Source organism: Myotis yumanensis, unplaced genomic scaffold (assembly GCF_028538775.1).
Source record: "Myotis yumanensis isolate MYYU_CA2020_CCGP unplaced genomic scaffold, mMyoYum1.0.hap1 SCAF_16, whole genome shotgun sequence".
Lineage (NCBI taxonomy): Eukaryota > Metazoa > Chordata > Mammalia > Chiroptera > Vespertilionidae > Myotis > Myotis yumanensis.
Window position 1 is genome coordinate 24,372,489 of NW_027223767.1, and position 22,308 is coordinate 24,394,796.

The 22,308-nt window shown below is 40.6% G+C and overlaps 1 protein-coding gene across 1 annotated transcript in view; it reads right to left on the reverse strand.

The window, feature by feature from the left end:
* PSMD11 (proteasome 26S subunit, non-ATPase 11) overlaps window positions 1–22,308 on the reverse strand; it is a 33,592-nt gene that overhangs the window by 7,117 nt on the left and 4,167 nt on the right. Inside the window, exons 3-8 of the mRNA XM_070392925.1 lie at window positions 16,752–16,876; window positions 11,236–11,307; window positions 10,799–10,856; window positions 7,196–7,390; window positions 2,724–2,868; window positions 1,598–1,658 (exon numbers count right to left, since the gene is read on the reverse strand). Of these exons, the coding sequence (XP_070249026.1) occupies window positions 1,598–1,658; window positions 2,724–2,868; window positions 7,196–7,390; window positions 10,799–10,856; window positions 11,236–11,307; window positions 16,752–16,876 (656 nt within the window). The remainder of the gene's footprint in view (window positions 1–1,597; window positions 1,659–2,723; window positions 2,869–7,195; window positions 7,391–10,798; window positions 10,857–11,235; window positions 11,308–16,751; window positions 16,877–22,308) is intronic.

Genomic DNA, 22,308 nt, shown 5'->3' on the forward strand with positions numbered 1-22,308 from the left:
AAGCTATCAAGTCCCCTTCGATCAGCAAGAAATCTACAACATCAGTCTTTTTAGGAGAACGGTCTGACTCCTGCTCAAAAGCTGTCATTAAGGTACACAGGACCAGGAGCTCCTCCTGTACCAGCCTGTGTACTTAAATAAGGATGGTGTGTCTTATACAGCAGGCTTTAAAAATAGAGCCAAGGCTCTGGTCCCTGTGGCTCAATTGGCTGGGTGTCATCCCATGAACCAGGACGTTGCCAGTTCAATTCCCAGTCAAGGCACATGCTCAGATTGCAGGCTCAACCCGAGGCAGCAGATCAATTTTTCTCTCTCTTTCTCCTTCTTCCCTCTAAAAATTAGTAAAAATATATTTTTTTAAAATAGTGCAAAGTGTTCTCAGCATTTGTCCTATAGACAGAAGAAATATCATAATGAGAAAAGCCTGGAACTTAGAGCAAGATAACCCAAGTTCAAAGTCTGGCTCCACCACTACCAGTTAGTTTACCTGATCTTGTTCTGGACACCTGATCTCTCTTAGCCCATCTCCTCAACTCTACTTCTAGACAATAACAAGTATTCACTTTAGCAATAACCAGTATTCTTTTGGTCAAAATTAGACGCTGATCTGAAACTTTTTCTGATAAAAAGCCAATTAGGGCCACTTTTGGAGAAGGAAGAAATCATCTTGTGGCCATTCCTCTAAAGATACAGTGAGATAGCCAATGTGCCTGTTGTTTAGAGACAAATCTTTGAATCTACAAAGATCACTTTTACTTTAGTAATGATATTTAAACAAAGTACAAAGAAGAGATAGTGAAGACATCTGAGACGTCATCTTTACACAGGTCATACTCATAGCTATATAGGCACAAAAGGTACCACAAAAAGAGCTACTGGCCCAACCAGTGTGGCTTGGTGGTTAAGCGTCGACCCATGAACCAGGAGATTACGGTTCAATTCCTGGTCAGGGCACATGTCCGGGTTGCAGGCTCGATCCCCAGTAGGGGGTGTGCAGGAGGCAGCTGATCAATGAATGATTCTCTCTCATCATTGATATTTCTATCTCTCTCTCCCTCACCCTTCCTCTCTGAAATCAATACATTTTTTAGAAAAAAAGAACTCTTCTTGCACCACATCCAAAACTCAGGACATGAGTGCAAAGTGCTAATATAAGAAGCACTCAGGTGAGTCATCAAAACCTAGTTTCTGCACCAAGCAATCTGATCTCCTTAAAGCACATACATGTGCACCAGGCCTTACTGGGCTTCAACTAGGAGAATCAAGATTTCATGTTCTGCACATGTCAAATTTGCAAGTCAGGCTCGGATAAATTTCCTGGTCAATGCTAAATGCAACCTAACTCAATACAAATGCTAAAATTCACTCCTTCAAACCATCTGATGTCCATAAGAGCACCAAACACTGACTTTTTAGATCACAAATTTAAAAGCACAAGAAATATACTGAATGGGCTTAAGGAAAAGGGGTGGGGGGAGAGGATAAAAATGTAGAATGGAGACTTGAAGAGCACTAGTCTCACCAAACATCATGTCTGACACAATATGCTGGCCTCAGAGTAAGTAGAGATCAGAACTGCAGTCATGGTGTCCCCTACCTGCCTCCCCGCATACCGCAGTGCAAGCTTCCCGCTCACCAGAGCCTGGACATCTTCTGGGCTAGAAAAAAAGACATACTTGGTCAATTGCTCCAGAACATCATGCTTTTAAGTATAGGCTTAGGCGAATTTCCTTTTCTCAGAATTCTACTGAGAATCAGCCCCACCCCTAAACCCATATGCCCCTCACACTGCAGAAGCCAGTCTGAATTCCTACACTCTGGGACAAAAATCAACAGTGAAGAGCAGAAAAACTCCAGCATTAAAAAGAAAGCAACAATGAACCTACCAAAAGTAATAGAACCAACAGGCAGAATAATAAGTGTAAGTCAAATCCCAACATAAGATCCAAAAAACCGGCCCAGCATGGCTCAGTGGTTGAATGTCAACCTATGAACCAGTCAGGGGTCCTCAAACTACGGCCCGCGGGCCACATGCGGCCCGCCGAAAACATTTGTTTTTTTACTTCAAAATAAGATATGTGCAGTGTGCTTAGGAATTTGTTCATAGTTTTTTTTTAAACTATAGTCCGGCCCTCCAACGGTCTGAGGGACAGTGAACTGGCCCCCTGTTTAAAAAGTTTGAGGACCCCTGAACCAGAAGGTCAAGGTTAGATTCCCAGGCAGGGCACATGCCCGGTTGTGGGCTTGATCCCCAGTAGGGAGTGTGCAGGAAGCAGCCAATTAATGATTCATCATTGATGTTTCTATCTCTCTCTCTCCCTCTCCACTCCTCTCTGAAATCAACAAAAAAAATCTTTATAAAATAAAGAAGATCCAAAAAGAATCCCAGTAAATATCTCATTTACTACCCCAAAATATGGATAAATTATGTATTATTCTTTATAAAGATCTGTCATACTTCCGTTGTCCCCTTTTTCAAACCTCTCCCTAACCTCTTCCTTAATCTACCCCCTGTTAGTCTGTAAGTTATTTTCTGGCCCTCTGGCCCATTATTACTCTTTGGAAAGAATAATTGCAGGATACTTCAAGGAGGCTTCCCATCTACTTCCACTAGCTATAGCTTCTGTGACTGTCCAGTCCCTGCCAAGCCATTTCTGACACAGCAGAAAACTTAGTTAAAAATCTGAATTCTCATATCCCAGAGTTAATTAATGTGCACCTACCTGTTGAGCATGATTTTGCACAACAACATGTACTTCAGAGAGGTGATGGCCTTGGGGCTATCAATGGAGTCATAACCCTCAAATGCCTCATAGAAATATGAGTATGCAGTTTTCCAGTCCTTCTCCTCTGCTGCGTGAATAATACCTAAGCATTGAAAAGAAAGGTGGAAGAACCACATGAGAACCACACAAGATCAGAGCTGGGAAGGGCCTCAGAAACCTATCCCAACCCCATCCACTTATTCCTGAGGTCAGGAAAGGATAAAGGACCTGTCCAAAGTCATTATCAGCTAGTGGCAAAGCTCGGATTAGAACCCATGTCTTTCTTTGGCTTCCCAGTTCAATGCCATCTTGCTAATATAAATTCTAAAGGAGTTAAGACCCAATTCAAAGAAGATCCTAAAGCCTGCAAACTGTAACATCTTCTGCATGCTTCTCACCCTTACTGCATGCAGTCCTATCTTTTGCAGCCACTAGGAAAGAACATCCTCCATTACATCACTTTCATAAGACAGGAAGTTGACCCAAACATCCCTGCACTGCCCGAATGACTGATTTTAATAATATTAACCATTTCATTAAGATAGCTTTTCTAAGCTTGACATTTTTATATGTAAGCAGCTTTCATGGGGGAGAAAAAAAAATCCAATCTCTTATATCCTCATTTGAAATATTTCTCATTTATGGATGTACTTTAGCCCAGTAGTGAGTTGCAACAGTACATAGATTTCACATAATGCCAAATCCATGAACTTAAATGCACACAGTCAAACAGTATTTATTTAGACTGACATATCACAGTCATCTAATTCTCTACTTCTTAGAGGTTGGGTTGCTCCCAATGAGCCTAACTTTGATTGAACCTGCTACCATTTCCAACCTACGCCATGACCTGGCATAATAGTACTTTTTAGTTTGGGAGCACCTAAGTCCTAAGAGTCTATATATCAGTTCTAACTCTGCCTCAGCCCCATCCATTTATTTACCACAGGGCTTTCCAACATTCTTCAAATCAAGGTACATGTAGTAGAGAGTATTCAGCATGCTGGAGTAAAAAGATGAAACTACTGACATGTGACCCCAAGGTATCAATGTTTCAGCACACTTCTAACCTACCTGTTACATACCTGTGTGTCTGGCACCCCAGCTGGGAACTTCCCCAGCACTTTATCCTACCTAAAAAGCCTTCCCCTCTGAGGCTGAAGGAATCAGATCCTCCTTCTACTATTCTTAAACACAGAGGCCTGGAGAAAACCCCTCTTCTCTGAGGCCAAGGAGAGCTCCCTAAAGAACAGCCAACAAACTATTAACCCTGCTAAAACTAGGTAAGACAAATCTCCATTTTCCCATACCTCCCAGTGCAGAGCTAGAGGAGAACAGACCAGGCCCAAACTAAGACTAGTCAGAAAAAAAAAAAGTAAAATACACCCCCACCCCAAGATGGTATATGGTTTTCCCAAACTCATTAGTAAATAGGAGCCACATTAGGACATTAGGACTATGAGCATCATGGTTGGTGTGAGGTGTACTGTATTGTTTAAAAAGAACTAGACTGTCACTCATTCAACACAAATATTAATGAGAGCTTCCCCTGTGCCAAGCACTGATATAGCTACTATGGAGGAAATAAATACAAATGAGGTCCTCAAGGAGCTCAGTCTCACAGTGGGAAAGATGGTCACCAAAACAGAAACAAGGTTAGTACCTTAACATGTACAAAGAATATACCTTTCATAGGGAAGTCTGAAGTAAAGAAGACTTACTGGAGAGGGTTTATAGAGAAGACATCTAACCTGGATCTAGAAGGATAAAAAGGAGTTTGCCATGGGGACAAGACGAAAAGGGGAATTTTGAAGCAGAGTTGACAAAATATATAAAGGCCCAGAAGCAGAAGCACATGAAGTCATTTGATGAATAGGAATGAAAACCAAAGGTGATAATGAGAAGGATGCCTTCCTTTTTTTTAACCCTCACCCAAGAATATAGTTTACTGATTTTAGAGAGAGATGGGGAGAGAGAAACATATATCAGTTGCCTTCCGTACTCACCCCAAGTGGGGATTAAACCCACAACCTTTTGGTGTATGGGACAACACTCCAACCAACTGAGCCACCCGACCAGGGCAGGATGCCTTCCTTTCGTTAAAGTATAATTTAGCCTGGAGATTACAGGGAACTACTGGAAAATTTTAAACAAAGAAGTTGCATGATCAGATTTGTGTTTCAGAAAAATGACTTTGGACCAGTAAGAAAGATGGACTGAGAAAAGTGACTAGGGACAGTTAGAACAGTAAAAGACTCCAGTGGTCTAGGCATCAATTAGAGCAGTGAATGTAGATGGAAAAGAAAGGGCTGATGTGGAGACAGACTCAACCTGATCTGGCAACTGAGTATGGACATGAGGGGTGAAGGAGAGGAAGGGGTCAAAATTACTCCAAAGACAACAGCTTGAGCAACTAAGTCAATGATGATGCCACTAACTAAAATAGGAGAGGCAGAAAAGAACAGTTTAAGGGGGAGGGTTAAATAATGTTGGTTTTCAACATGTTGAGATTGAGATATAGTATGTATGTCCATTATGCAGCTGAAAATCTGGATCTGGAATTTAGGAGGAAGTTACTGGAGATTCAGATGAGGAGACCATTAGTGTTATATGGCGACTAAAGCATGGGCAAAACATGGGATTAGAGAGGAAACAGGGAGAACAAGAAGAGAAAAAGAACTGAGAAAACAACACTGAGGAACACAGCAAAGTGTGACCAAGGATAATTATTCAAGGGAGGAGAACCAGAAAGACAGTGATGTCAAAGAAGCCTAGCCCTGGCCAAGTGGCTCAGCGATTGGAGTGGGGGCTCACGCACTAAAGGGTCGACGGTTCAATTTCCAGCCAAGGGCACACCCCTGGGTTGCAGGTTTGATCCTTGGCCCCGGTTAGGGCGTGTCTGGGAGGCAAACAATCCATGTGCCTCACATAAATGCATCTCTCTCTCTCTTTCTCTCTCAACCATCCACCCTTCCTCCCTCCCTCCTCCCATCCCTTTCACTCTCTCTCTCTAAAAATCAATAGAAAAAATATCCTTGGGTGAGGATTAACCAAAAAAAGAGAAAGAAAGGAAGGAAGAAAAAGAAACCTAGAGAATTCAACAGGGTCAAAATCTCCACCATGCCCCTGCACACCACCCCCCTTCCCCATCAGAGGAGTCAAGAGAGATAAGAAAATAAGGATAGTCTTTCAACACTTTCAAGAAGCTTGCCAAGCAAAGGAGAGGACAGCAATTTAAAAAGGAGAAAGGACAGTGTTTTTTCAGCTGGGGTGGTTCAAAGACTGAGCTGCAGAGCCACATGGAGAAGAAGAAAGACTACAGATTTAGAATGGAACAAAAGGACAAGTAGAAGGATCATTCTTGATAAAGGTTACAAATGTTTAGTGACAAATTCTGGCAAGGAAAAACAAGAGGGTTTACATTAAAATGGCCTCCATTTCCTCTGAGAAATCAGATGCAAGTTCATGTCTTGACCATGAAGGAAGGGCATAATAAAAGAGCAGGGGTTTAAAGAAAGTGCCAAATTGGTCAAGGCAAGGTACTATGATAAAAACTACATTCATCATAATTTAATCCCCACTACAATCCTATGAAGAGGTACAATTTACAGATGAGTTACAGATAAATTACGTAACTTGCCCAAAGATAAATTAACTAACTAGAATTTGGCAGAACTAAAATGTCAACCTAGAAAAGTCGGTTTCTAGAGCTATTGCTCTTAACCTCTGAATGACAAAACATGCCATCTGATACTCAAAATACTCAAGAGGCAAGTAGGGCAGGTATTCTCTCTGTTACAGACATGGAAATTAAGACTACAGAAAGGTAAGGGCTTAAACTAGTCTTCTGCCTTTAATTCCAGTGCTCCTTCAGTAATAATAAAGTATAACTAATAAAAGCTGCCGACTTCAAGTATTCTACTGCCCATGGCCTCCTAACCCCAACATTCACACACTCCATCAGAAAGCTATCCACTAAACTCAACAGAAATTCGGGAGTGGGGGTGTCTTTTCTTAGCCCTGTTCTGAGGCCACTTGGAAAAGCCCAACATGCTTTACAAAGATCTCCAAGTGACAACAGACTTGGATTAATCAATGTTAGAAAGAGCTGCCACCAGCCTGAGTAGTGACAAAGAAGGAAATTAAGGGAGCTTTTTAAACCTAAGTGAGAGCTCTCTAAGGTCTTGGCTCTAAAAATCAGGTTGCCTGGGCAACCATGGATAAACATGTTATTAATATATTTTAGGCAGTTAATAGCAAGTTAATAGAAGGGGGCAGCTAGTTAGAGAAAACCTTCTAATTGGTTTCTCTGAAGAAGGCTCAAGCCAAATCAGCCAATTTTATTCCCCAGCCCCAATCCCCCATTCCTTCCACCTGTGAAATAAGATGAGTTTTAAGAAAAAAATCCCATGAGTAGCTACAGGTATTACCTGACTGCATATCCAACGTGGCCTGCAATTTAGGGGGGCAGTAGATGGCATTTGCTGTGGTTCGAGCAGAGGTTAAGGCAGCTCGGGCTTTCGGCAAGTTGCTGAGGGCATGGTATGTTTTGCTTTCTAAAAGCTGTACTTCCACCAAAAGGGCTTTGTCATCCATCTTTTTCAACTCCCGCAACAGCTGAGAACCTGGAGGGGGAAAAATATTATGCCCCTTTCTAAGCCATAATCTTAATATCTTCATCCCATAGTATCACCCTCTCCCACCCTCATAAGAACACTCAGGATAAAGAAACCAGAAACCTGCCTGAACCCAAAAAGAGGTTTACCTACTTACAAGAATTAAATTTTCTGTTAAATGTGCTTTCCTCCAAAAGAGAAACACAAATCTCTTGGAAACTTTCTGTATTCTAAGGAGAACATTAGAGCCAAGAGCTCTATGAACTTACTTCTAAATTTTGAAATCTCCACCCAGAAAACGCTGAAGCTAGTTATCCAATGATCTCACTCACTCTCTTTCTGCCCAGCAATCACAGACTACATAAAAATACCAGGCACTAGGGTTGGTGGAAGAAGGAAGGAGTTCTGGATATACCAATGTTCTCCAAATACACCTTACCTTCTTCCCCATCTCAGATGTGAAAAATCAAATCCAAACAGATTTGCATCAGACACAAAAATTAACTTAAAACGAGTCAAAGACCTAAATGTAAGATCTAAACCTATAAAATATAGGAGTAAAATCGTCGTGATCTTGGATTAGACAATGATCTCTTAGCAATGATACCAAAATCATAAGTAACAAAAGAAAAATGGGATTTAATCCAAATTAAATTGTGCTTCAAAGAAAACCACCAAGAAAGTGAAAAAACAACTCATAGGGTGGGAAAAATATATCTGCAAATCATTTATCTGGTAAGGGACTGGTATCCAGAATAAAAACACAAATAATCCAATTAAAAAATAGCAAAGGATTTGAATTGACATTTCTTCAAAACATACAAATGGCCAATAAGTACATGAAAAAATGCTTAACATTATTAGTCATTAGGGAAATGCAAATCAAAACCACAATGAGATACCACATCACACCCACTAGATGGCTAAAATAAAAAAGACAGCCCTAGCTGGTTTGGCTCAGTGGATACAGCATTGGCCTCCCGACTGAAGGGTCCTAGGTTCCATTCCAGTCAAGGGCACATGCCCAGGTTGCGGGCTCAATTCCTGGGGGGGAAGGGGCGTACAGGAGGCAGCCGATCAATGATTCTCTCTCATTGATGTTTCTATCTCTCTCTCTACTTTCCTCTTTGAAATCGATAAAAATATATTTTAAAAAATAAATAAAAGTATTATTTTTTAAAAAGGGAATGAAGGGCTGCCATATGCTATAACATGGATAAACCCTGAAAACATTATCCTAAGTGAAAGAAGACAATCACAAATACCATATATTATATAATTCCATTTATATGAAACTAGAGGCCCGATGCACGAAAATTCATGAACTTGGGGAGAGGGGGGTCCCTCAGCCTGGCCTGCGCCCTCTCGCAGTCTGGGACCCCTTGGGGGATGTCCACCTGCAGGCTTAGGCCCACTCCCCAGGGTATCGGGCCTAAGCTGGCAGTCAGACATCCCTCTGGCAGCCCAGGAGCCCTCGGGGGATGTCTGACTGCGGCTTAGGCCCAGTCCCCTAAGTCGCAGTCGGACATCCTTAGCGCTGCAGAGGAAGTGGGAAAGGCTCCCACCACTGCCACTGCGTTCGCCACCCGTGAGCCTGGCTTCTGGCTGAGCGGCGCTCCCCCTATGAGAGCACACTGACCACCAGGGGGCAGCTCCTGCGTTGAGTGTCTACCCCCTGGTGGTCAGTGGACGTCATAGCAACCGGTCATACCGCCGTTAGGGTCAATTTGCATATTACCCTTTAATTATAAAGGATGTCCAGAACAGGCAAATCTACAAAGAAAATAGATTAGTGACTGCCTGGTGAGTGGGGGAGGTGATGGATCAGGGATTAATGGGAAGTGATAACTAATGAGTCCAAGATTTATATCTGGGGTAATAAAAATGTCCAGAAAATCAGATAGTGGCTTACTGGTTGCATAACTTTGTGAATATACTAAAAACCACTGGTTTGTACACTTTTTTTTTAAATATATTTTATTGATTTTTTAGAGAGGAGGGGAGAGGAATAGAGAGCCAGAAACATCGATGAGAGAGGAACTTTGATCAGCTGCCTCCTGCACACTCCCCACTGGGGATGTGCCCACAACCAAGGTACATGCCCTTGAGTGGACTCGAACCTGGGACCCTTGAGTCCACAGGCCGACGCTCTACCCGCCTAGCCAAACCGGCCAGGGCATGGTTTGTACACTTTTAAAGGATGAATTTTATGGTCTGTTAACTATATCGCAATAAAACTTTTTTTTTTTTTAATATATTTTTTTATTGATTTTTTACAGAGAGGAAGGGAGAGAGATAGAGAATCAGAAACATCGATGAGAGAGAAACATCGATCAGCTGCCTCCTGCACATCCCCCACCGCGGGATGTGCCCGCAACCCAGGTACATGCCCTTGACCGGAATCGAACCCGGGACCTTTCAGTCCACAGGCCGACGCTCTATCCACTGAGCCAAACCGGTTTCGGCAAAACTTTTTTTTTTACATGCTATTATTTGTTAGAACCATATGAAATTGTCATTTTTGCAGGATAAAAATTGAATATTAGCAATTTCTTCAACTTAATAGATTACAAAAGCCATGGTCTTCCATATGGGAAAAATAATCCAGGATCTACCTATTAATTAAAAAAACAAAAACAAAAACACAGCAGCACGCAAAGATTTCAGGGTGTTTAAATACCACACAGGAGAAAGCCTTTAGATGGCCCACTCCAACTTCTATATATATTCACATCTAATTAATTTCTTTTTTAAACTTTTTTATAATTTCTTCTTAAAAATAGATTTTAAGTATAATTATAAACAGATGTGTAAATGTGTTAAGACAGTAAAACACTTTGCAATTTGACCTTTCTATTCTCTAAATTTAAAAAATTAGTTCTAGTTAGTTTCTTAGAACTTCCAAATGGCATTTTTTCCATGACAGATTCAGTAAATAAAAAAGGTTAAGCCCTGACTGGTTTGGCTCAGTGGATAGAGCGTCGGCCTGCAGACTCAGGGGTCCCGGGTTCGATTCCAGTCAAGGGCATGTACCTTTGTTGTGGGGACATACCTAGCGGGGAGTGTGCAGGAGGCAGCTGATCGATCTTTCTCTCTCATTGATGTTTCCAACTCTCTATCCCTCACCCTTCTTCTCTGTAAAAAATCAACAAAATATATTAAAATAATATTGTAAGGGAAAGAATATGGATTTTGGCATTAGAAATATTGGAAGTTTCTTTAGATTTACTGATTATTTCCTTTGTTGTATCTGGTCTATTGATAAGCCCATTACAGGACATCTTTTAAAAAAAAAAAAGAAGGTTAAGCCTTCTTAGAAGAAGAATTATTAATGCATAACTAATAAGAGTAGTCAGGCTCTAAAATACATTCATTTAGCCAGCTAGGAGTCCTTATTAATTACTACCAGCTACTTACCCAAATGCAATGCTTCCTGGTACCTCTTGGTATCAAAGTACAAAGACACTAGTCTTGCCTAGAAAAGAGAAAAGGCATTGACTGATGAAAGAAAGAAATCAAAGATTGATAGTCACAGTACTGTTACTGTTAAATATTCAAGTCCTGATGATAGCATCAAATTCAGTCCAAAAATATTTATCTAGCCCATAGTATTATCTCTTACTATGGGCAGTGACTATTAACTTTACGATGTTACAGCTTACTTCTCTAAGTTAGCAGGTCTGTCATAAAACTTCAACCAGAGCAATTCTCATGAGTGAGACTACTAGCAATAATCTTTGGGTGCCTAGATAACACAAAGTTGCAGAAAATACTTTTATCAAGATGGTATTACTTACACTCATAGTCTGACTAATGCATAGAGACCTAAAAACAATACTAATGTAGGCACATACCTCCAAAGCTTGGCGTAAGAATGTTCTTTTCTCTGATTTGGCCCATTCGATGCACTCTAAACACAACTCAACCTGCAACAGGGAAGAGACAGTACATGCAACATTATGTCCTCATATTTCTCCCACAAACTTTGCTTTAGAGAATAGCTTTAATTTCCACCTTACATATTACCCATGTTGCTCTATATAATGTCTCAGGGGACATGCCTTGATACACAGATCTCAATGTGTAATGGTTATATTATAATAGAGAACCAACTAGGCTTTTTACACCTGAAGTATCTTGATGCTTAGACTGTGCTCCTCTGGAAGAGTCTCACTGTTGAGATTCCTCTTCCACCTTTCCCAGCAGAGACCCAGCATTTCCAATATATGTAGCCCTGGAATGTAGTATTCTATGATGACTGAGAAATTTTTAAGTCAGAAATTTCCCCCCAAATAGTTGCAAACAGTAACAATAATGTTTTAATGTGAATACACTGGTAATAAAGGGGAGAAATTCTCAGCCTAAACACAAATGCCTTGTTCCTAACAGTTGCTTGTAAGACTCAAAGGGCCCAGCTGGCTCTTCCCTTTCAAATTCTAATAAGTGCAACTAACAAATTCATCTAGCCCAGCAAACTTTAGCTTTTATTAAAGGGAGCAAATAGAACTTAGAATGAAACGAACACTTAAACAGGCTTTTAAGCTTTATTTATAGGTACTCTGAATCCCCAGTTCTATCTGCCACCTAAGCAGTGATGTAATGTGCAAAGTAACTGACTTAAAGTAGGGATCTATGCTAGATGGTCTAAATGCCATCAGGTATCCTTGACATATTAGCTTTGACAAAGTACTTATTAAGTACTGCTGCCTTACATTACTTCTGTTACTACAAGTTTTGTATTAAAATCCTAATCAGAGCATAATATAAAATGAAATTGAACTTTCTGGAGAATTACTAATACAACAGGTTTTTGCTGTTACTATTGTTTTTCTTTTTTTAACTATATATTTTTTAATTTATTTCAGAGAGAAAGGAAGAGGGAGAGAAACATCAATGATTGGAATCATTGATCAGCTGCCTCCTGCACTGAGGATCGAGCTCGCAACCTGGGCATGTGCCCTTAACCAGAATCAAACACAGGACCCTTCAGTACACAGGCTGACACACTATCCACTGAGCCAAACTGGCTAGGGCACAACAGGTTTTTCATGGAAATTCAAAGTACTCTTAAGAGATGTTGTAAGGAGAGAAAAGCAAATGGACAGTCCAAACTGACTCATCTTCTGCCTTTAAACCCTAAGTCAAAATTCAATAAATAAATGGATGGCTGACATTAAATGGTTATTTAGAGGATTCAACACTGAGATTCAATGAAACCTTTACAACTCATTGGAGCCCTCTGGTGGCTACTTTAATCTCCAACCCTAAACACAACTGACCTCATAAAAATTCTACAAAAACTAAAATAAAACCAAGCCAATCACAATTTCAGAGTTTTGAGTTATGTTCTAAAAGGTCAAACTCAAAGTAAGATTTCTGTTCATGACATGAATAGAACTAAAAATATTTTACTGTATAATTTAGCAACAAAAATACAATAGTCTTTTGTACTATACATCTTGAAGGGGCTACAAAAAGCTTACCATCAATTTTAACCAAGGAGCTTTTTCAAACAACACAAAAAATGAATAATACCTAGGCTCCTGATTCAGTAGAGCTTGGCCACTGATGCATATTCCTAGTTAAAAACAAACAAACACTGAATTCTACTCCAAAATCTCACCTGTCCCCATTTCCCTGACAGTCCAGATGTTGAGTGACTCACCCAAGATTACATATCAGCATTGGGATCAGACCTGGACCCTATCTCTAGTGCTCGTTCTATGTCAAACCAGCCTTAAAAAACTCAGGTCAGTACAAACATTTCTTCTAGAGCACAGACTTTTGTACACATGAACATGAACTGCATGTCTGTTACCCATTACAGGTACATGATTTGCATTGTTTAGGACTATAATTGGTGCTTCAGTTCTAAGGGAATAAAATAAAGGCCCTTGTGCCACAGCTATTTTGTCTGAGGCTTTGTGCTTTGTTCATGCTAACCATGATTGATAAAGGGGCTAAGAATGCACACCCGTGCTTCTGGAGGAAGTCAACCCTTACTTGAGTACAAAAGCTTGAGGTGGTCAAAATTAGATATTTAAGTTTTAAATCAATATATTTAACTATTTTTTTAAATTCTGTTAACTAAATTCCTATGGGGGAAAATTACTGTTCTAAGTCTAAAACTCTCTCTAGCACACACTCTTTTTTTCCATTAAAATAACTGTTTCAATAATAGGATTTTTGATGTAAGGTTTCTTAAAATGTACTATTTGTTTCAGTTAGACCCGTGGTTGGCAAACTGCGGCTTGCGAGCCACATGCGGCTCTTTGGCCCCTTGAGTGTGGCTCTTCCTAAGCCTTAGGAGTACCCTAATTAAGTTAATAACAATGTACCTACCTATATAGTTTAAGTTTAAAAAATTTGGCTCTCTCGCCGTAACCGGTTTGGCTCAGTGGATAGAGCGTCAACCTGTGGACTGAAAGGTCCCGGGTTCGATTCCGGTCAAGGGCATGTACCTTGGTTGCGGGCACATCTCCAGTAGGGAGTGTGCAGGAGGCAGCTGATCGATGTTTCTCTCTCATCGATGTTTCTAACTCTCTATCTCTCCCCCTTCCTCTCTGTAAAAAATCAATAAAATATATTTAAAAAAAAAAAAAATTGGCTCTCGAAAGAAATTTCAATCATTGTACTGTTGATATTTGGCTCTATTGACTAATGAGTTTGCTGACCACTGAGTTATACTATAGCAAAAAAAAATAAAATAAAATAGCTTCCCATAGGCAATTTCCTAGAAAGCCCTGGAAGTTAAGGTAAATTCTGGGATTTCAGTTCATTATTTGGCAAGGATTTTGGTTCAGTTTCCTTTCTCTCCTCCTCAACCCAATTTTCTACTCCCCTCCCCTTACCAACCACCCCACTCCCACTCCCCTGCCCAATCCCCAAATCCAATACATATATCCTCATTTTCTAAGCTCTAAACCTTAGTACGGAAATTGACCCAAACCTAATCTGAATCGTATCAGCTTTCAGAAAAGAGCAAGCTGCAGACTGTTCTGCAGATCTATCTAACTTATGGTTAGTTCCCAAATAGAAAAAAAGCAAGGAAAAGCCCCTCCCCCATACTCTTGGTTCCAAACTCCCCAACACAAAAGTCTTAGCTCCCATAAAAGTGTTCTAAAACTTCCTATTTTGTCTCAGGCTTCAATACTACTATGAGAGCAATCCACCTGACTCGCTCCTCTATCCTTTACCATCACTCAATCAAAGAATTTTCTAAGATGAAGATTATATCCAAGTCAGAGACCTGTAGTCACCTAAATAAATGTAGTAACAAAGCTCTAGCAGGTTTGGCTCAGTGAATTGAGTGTCAGCCTGCAAACTGAAAGGTCCTGGGTTTGATTCTGATCAAGGGCACATGCTCAGGTTGTGGGCTCGATCCCCAGTAGGGGGCGTGCAGAAGGCAGCCAATCAATGATTCTCTCTCATCATTGATGTTTCTATCTCTTCCTCTCCCTCTCCCTTCCTCTCTAAAATCAATAAAAATATATTTTTAAAAAACAGTCCTGCTACAGCCCAGCCGGCATGGCTCAGTGGTTAAACATCAACCTATGAACCAAGAGGTCATGGTTCAATTCCTAGTCAAGGCATACGCCGGGGTTGTGGGCTCAATCCCTAGTGTGGGGCATGCAGGAGGCAGCTAATCCATGATTCTTTCTCATCATTGATGTTTTTATCTCTTTCTCTCCCTCTCCCTCTCTGAAATCAATAAAAATCTATTTTTTAAAAAAAGTCCTGCTACATGGATGAAGACCAGCTCTCAATAAAAAGCTATAATGATAATCATCCCCACCCCCCAAAAAAATCAGCCGATACTTAGCACTAAAATGGCATAATGACCTAATACCTAAGAGTGTTTCCTTTCACCCTAGGAAAAGGAAGAAAGCGTTCTACTTGACAAAAATGTAATATACAAATAAACAGCAGCAATGTACAAACACAGTTAAGGGAGAGCCTTACCAGACATGGAGCCATATGATATAAAGGCCAGTAAATCGCATCAGACAATGATAGGCGAGTACTAAATTATGATTTGGAAAGATTTCCATAAAGAAGTAGGAGAACTGACTGTTAATGCAGTTCTAGCCACTAAGTCAGCTCTATATTATGGGAAGGGACAAATTCCAGGAACCAGTGTACAAAGGAGTGGCTTGGATAATTATCTTTTTCTGCCTAAAAAGTTCCAACTAACATTTATGGGTTTGTTTCAAGCTATCATTTAGTCAGCCCATTCTAAAGGCACCCTATTTCAAACAAAAGATGGTGCCACTTTCTCATGAGAACAAAGTACAATTTATTTTATTTATTTTTTATTGATTTGAGAGAGAGAGAAAGGAAGGAAGGATAGAAATAGAAACATCAATGGGCTGCCTCCTGCACACTCCCTCCTGGGGATCAAGGCCAAAACCTGGGTATGTGCCCTGACTGGGAATCAATCCAGTGACCTTTTGGTTCATGGGTCAATGCTCAACCACTGAGCTACACCAGCTGGGCACAAAGTACAATTTAAAAAGAACATAGTTCTGCCAGAAACAAATTAATATGAAGATTTCTCTACAAATAAAGTTAGTTTATGTCATTTAAAAGACATGATTTCAAAGTGGAATCTAAATGTCCTAGGTTTCTGAAATGCCTCATTATTTACTCAATATGCTACTATGCCCTTTCATACCTTTTAGCTTTACACCCAGAGGCCACAGCAAACAATTATTCCTACAGATTCAAGTAACCACAATATACTCTGCTTGAATCTGCCACTTTTTACAGAATAAGTTTTAACTTTGATAGTGTCTCCTTCCCCTAAATTGCAGTAAATACAGCTATCTTTGAAAAGGTTGGAAGAGGCTCAGTGAATCCAAAGAGGCACTCTTCAAACACAGGTCAGGGTGTAAGTCTGAACTTGTAGAGGACATGTATAGATACACCAGTGCCTTCCGCACACGACACACAAACAGATGGATACTCACCCCTCAAGAAAGACATATACTCGGTACAAAACATGCTAAGAAGGGATGCCTCAAGACTTAATTAATGCTCACAAGCTTTGTGACACAGAATGAAAGGTACCATAGACACAGAAAACATTACAAAAGTGTGGCAATACAATACCTCAAAAGCAAGAATCAGTTTGTGACCCTGATGTAATGAGGATTCCAGGGACCACTAACAATCTCCACTTACAAAGCAAAGCATGGAACAGACCCAAAGTATCAAATGCCCTGGAACAAAGAGAAACTGACATGATAAGTCCTGAGCTGTTCTCCCAGCTGTCCCTTCTATATGAGAACCACAGTGCAGTCAGGCACTGCTTTCACCAAAACAGACTTTTTTAAAATAATGTCTACCTTCTGTCATTAAAACATCTTACCTCCTGCCCTGTAGCTGCTTCCATATCAAGAAACAGATCCAGAAGAGATCTGACGAGACGAGCTGCTTTAGCCTTGCTGATGGAATTCAAAAAGGGTCGCACATACTTCAGGAGTCCTCCAAGCTCTGAATGAAGGCAATTCAGAAAGGAAAAAAGTAAACATCAATATTAGGAACAAAACACCCATTTAAAAGATAACCCAAGATTATAAAATTAGTACTTACGTCACTGGAATCAGTCTAAATGAAAGTTAGTAGGAATTTAAAGCACTCTTACAAGTAGGAGTAGCAAAAATAAGCTAACAACATATACCAAATTTGTACTGTTCTATTCCCCACTCAACCAATGGATTACTATAAGGGCCTTGGGAAAAGCTCATTTCTCTGCCTCACTTATCCATTTTAATGAAAGATAAACAGCAAAGTACTCATACTCCCAGAGACAAGTTTGCTAGAACACAGAATATGCTGTGCCTCTGCTACCTTGGACAGGTTATAGGAGTTGTTTGTTTTTAATTTTCAAACCAGCCTTAGCAGTTCCCCCTGAACAGAGATTTCCAATTCCAGGTTCCCTTTTTCCTCCCTTCCCCAAATACTCCCCAGCTTAGCCTTTTAGCAATATCAGTTCCCAGGCACTCTTTTGAATAAACTTTTTACATAAAAGTTAGGGTGTTTTTCCCTTTTAATATTCCTCATTAATCTTCAAAATGTAAGTCTTAAACTATGATCAAAAAAGGGGCCCACCATAAAGGTTTCCCCCTGTATAAGGAAAGAAGTGATACAGTAATTCTAAGGGAACATCATTATCAGGAGTTTCTAAAAATTAGAGAATATTTCAAGTGACAAATAAGGAAGTGCTTCTGAAATGTAGGTTAAAATTACTATAATGCCATTGCCTCTTTATTATTCTCCAATTGTAGACTCACCCTCCTGAGAACTCTAAATCAGGGCAAGCAAACTTCACCCTCCTGAGAACGCTAATTCAGGGTCCTGAAATCTTCATCTGCCTGAAAAGTCACGGGATGCATGGGACTGTGTCAGGTACAAAAGGAACCTTACACAGAGTGGAAAGGTTCATCTTTCTCTTGCCAATACTGACCTTTGATTTCTACTGTCTAAGATTTTTCCCCCATTCGCACGCCTGCTCTCATGCTTCACTCATGCTGCATTCCCATCTGGAATTTCTCATCCTCTTAACCTAGGTGAATCACATATCTCTTTAGGTCCAACTAAAGTCCTGGTAAGTCTTCCAAGCCAACTCCAGACTACACTGATTTCTCCCCCTCAAAATCACTCTGCATTTATGCAAATTCCAATTATATAATCATAGCTTTTAAAAGCAGTCTAGTGCGGTGTCTCTTCTCCCACAGCATTACCTACTATGCTTGAACAATTCTGAATAATCTTGAGCAGGGGTCCTCAAACTTTTTAAACAGGGGGCCAGTTCACTGTCCCTCAGACCGTTGGAGGGCCGGACTATAGTTTAAAAAAAAACTATGAACAAATTCCTATGCACACTGCACATATCTTATTTTGAAGTAAAAAAAAACAAAACGGGAACAAATACAATATTTGTATTTGCATGTGGCCTGCGGGCCGTAGTTTGAGGACCCCTGATCTTGAGTGACAGAAATGTTCAGAAAGCAAACTACTCCAATGTTGGTCAAACTAAATTTTTTTGGAACATGAGTCTATATACCCTCCTTCCAAGTGGCTTCAGAGATTTGATGACAACTACGTTTATATCTCCCTAACTTTCCCTTTCTCCAAGCTAAACATCTTTACCTGTTTCAACTGTCCCTCCAATGTCCTGGTTCCCAGATTCCTTGTCACCTTAGTTGCCCTTTTCTGAATAAACTCTAGTTTGTAGATATACCACTTGTAATACCCAGAACTGAAAACAGTGCTCCAGGTAGGGTGCAACCAGTTGAATCGTGTCTTAATTCTTTTCACCTAGCCACCATATGTAACACAAATAGCGTGTTTCGCTTTTTCTAACAGCACTCTTGGTTCAATGAATCCATGAAGGTCTTTTTGCAGAGACAGGTAATTCCCCACCTTCCTCTGTTTTGATAAATACTTTAAGTATATAACTTTATTCTTAGCACACTGAATTTAATCTTGCTGGCTCTGACAATAACTCTAAATCTTAATTCTGTCCTGTACTGAGTCATCTACAAAAATAAGCACACCTTCTGAAATGGCTTCAGCCATCAGATGCTGACCAGAAGAACAAGAACAAATACCTATGCCATGATGCTAGAGACTTTCCTTCAGGCTGACAAATGATCCATTTGTCATCATAAATTCATAACCTATACCTGTTATTATGGCAAATCTTCAAATACTCTGATATATCAGATATGTAGTCTTTATCATTCCCCTCACCTAGGGGTTGACCAACTTTTTCTGTAAAGGGTCAGATAGTAAATATTTTCAGCTTTGGCTATAAGGTTTTAGGGTCAGGTACTCAACTCAACCTAACTGTAATGCAAAGCAGTCATAGGTAATCCTATCTAATAATAAACAAACATGGTAATTGACCATACCTTCGCTACACCTCCCATTGGCTAATCAGTGAGATATGTAAATTAACTGCCAACAAAGATGATGGCTAATTTGCATACTGCAGGCAGATCCTGCTGCGCCGCCCACCTGGGGCTGGCAGCAGTGTGATCCCGAGCCGCTGACCGCCCCAGCACGAGATCCTGGCCTGCCGTGTGTGGGGCGGGGTGGGCGGCAGCGTGATCCCGAGCCGCCACTCGCCCCAGCGAGGGATCCGGGCCTGTCATCTGCAACCGGGAGAGACGGGGCAGACACCGCGGGATTGGGCGTGCCATCTGCCACCAGGAGAGCGGGCCTAAGCCAGCAGGTGGTTATCTCCCGAGGGGTCCCAGACTGTGAGAGGGCACAGGTTGGGCTGAGGAACGCCCCCTGCCAGTGCACAAATTTTTGTGCACGGGGCTTCTAGTCCTATATAATAAAAGGCTAATATGCACATTGTCCCCTTGGGCAGGAGTTCGACTTACTGGGAGTTCGACCAGGGGGCGGGGTCAGCAGGCCAATTGCCGTGGCCCCTCCCCCCAGCCAGTCCTTCCCCCAATCGGGGTTGGAGCCAGCTAGCCAACCTCCCGCGTTGCCCCCACACACACACAACCCAGCCGGCCTGGCCCGATGGGCCGGATCAGGGCAGGCCGGCCCAACCCCACCCGTGCACAAATTCGTGCACTGGGCGTCTAGTATGTAAATAAGTAGGTATGGCTATGTTCAACAAAACCTTATTTATAAAAACAGCTGTCCAGCCACTGTCTGTGGAGGAGCCCTGCATATCCACGGTCTAATAAGGCTAACCAAGAAAACCAAGAGTGAATTTGGAATAATCTTAATAAACCCACAGTTCTAAGTGATTAAAACATACTTATCAAATAATGTCCCAGAACTTTACTGATGATTACCAGTTTATCGTGTCTAGTATTTTTTTATTGCCTTTTTGAAAAGTGGAATAATGTTCATCCATACTGTTTTCTTATATCTCTCCATCCTCCATGATTTTTCTCAAAATAACAACAGTGGCTCTATAAATATATCTATTAGAACTATTCTTTTGATACTAAAAGACAGAAAATGTCAGAGCCTAGAACTTATTTAAAGAGACTATCTGCTGCTCTCTCTTCTCTCACCTACCTTGGCTTTAATTCTTTCTGATATTATTTCTATCTTTTTCTTTTTTGAAAACCATTTTCCTTCCTGGAAAAGGCAGAAGCAAAACATGGGCTAAGCAGTGTGCCTTCTCTTTAGCACCTGCTAGAATGACAGTATTTTCTCCAAGCACTGAGTGTGTTATTCTCTTCACACTAACAGAGAAACAAATGACCTCTTAGTTGCCAAAAGACTCAATTCATTTTTTATTTTAGCCTACTATTGTTTCTTATTCATTCTTAGTTATATTCCCTGTTTCTTTCCAGTTTCACATATACTAAATTAAATTTTTTAATTTCCACAGAATCATATAACTCCTTCCTCCTATTCTGAGATTATTTGCAATTGTATGATCAGAACTTCCCTTTTAAAACCTCACAGAACTCAACATAATTTCATAGTCTCAGGCTATGAAATCTGCAGACCCTGCACCTAGGCACCATGTCTGATAATATTCAGCAATACTTTCCATCACGACTTTGCACAGGACACAGTCTGATTCACTAAGTCCCAAAATGAGTGCTGTCAGTCAGGGACCCTATCTTAAACCTTTTGAATAGAGTACTTAGCACAGTTTTAGCCATGTATTAAACGCATAAAAATTGAAGATTCATGAAACACATATTTTCTGTTCTCAGAAATCTCCAAATCAAAGAAAACAATACAAGCCTATTAATTATTAATAGCTAAATAAGGTAAATGAATGCAGGCCCCAAGACTTCCTTAGGGTTTCTACTGTATATACCTATATTCTCACTCTTCCTTAGAAAATAAGTTTTTAAAAGTTCTTATGATTCACCTGTTAAATTCCAATAGGATTAACAGTACACTTCTAAACTTCTCAGGTATGGGTTACAAGGAAGGGAGGGCAAGGAATAAGAAGAGAGTAAAGCATGAAAAAGGAAATTTCAAGTAAAACAATTAACATTTTGGGATAAATTTTCTGAAGCACTGACTATATACTACATGCCGTTTCTAATTATCTATGCTACTGCAGGGAAAGACATTTGGATGTTTCAGTAACAGAAAAATCTTAAAATCATTTCACTTGGTTCTATAATTCTTTCAAGAAAATGACCTTGTTAATAATATTTTGTATGGACTAATTATCAAAACTGTTCTCTAACTCCAAAGCTCACATTAACTGACAGGCAAGAAGAATCCATACCTGTGTTAAATAGGAGGGAAGTCAACATAAAATAAAAAAACACACCACCCACCACTGATAATCCATAAGGGGATAACTATGAGGAGCACAAACCATTATACCATGAGGCCATGAACTCTGTAATAGGACTCCATGGGCTCAAATCCTGGCTCTCTCACATACTAGCTGATAGACCTTAAGTAAGACAGTAACTTTCCTGTGCTCAGTTTCCTCAGGTGTAAATAGATAAGAGAATCTACCTTATGGAGTTGTTTCAAGGATTCAATAAGCTAAACCATGTTTGTGCTTAAAACAGTAACTAGCCCTAGCTGGTCTGGCTCAGTGAGCAGAGGGTTGGCCTGCAGACCAAAGGATCCCAGGTTCAATTTCAATCAAGGGCATATACCTGTTGCAGGCTTCTCCCTGGCCCTGACAGCCAGCCCTGGTCAGGGCGCATGCAGGAGGCAAGCAATCGATGTGTTTTTCTCACATCGATATTTCTGTCTTTCCCTCTCTGTTCCACTCTCTCTAAAATCAATGGAAAAATATCTTTGGGCCCTAACCGGTTTGGCTCAGTGGATAGAACATCAGCGTGCAGACTCAAGGGTCCCAGGTTCGATTCCGGTCAAGGGCATGTACCTTGGTTGCGGGCGCACCCCCAGTGGGGAGTGTGCAGGAGGAGGAGGACGCAGCTGATCGGTGTTTCTCTCTC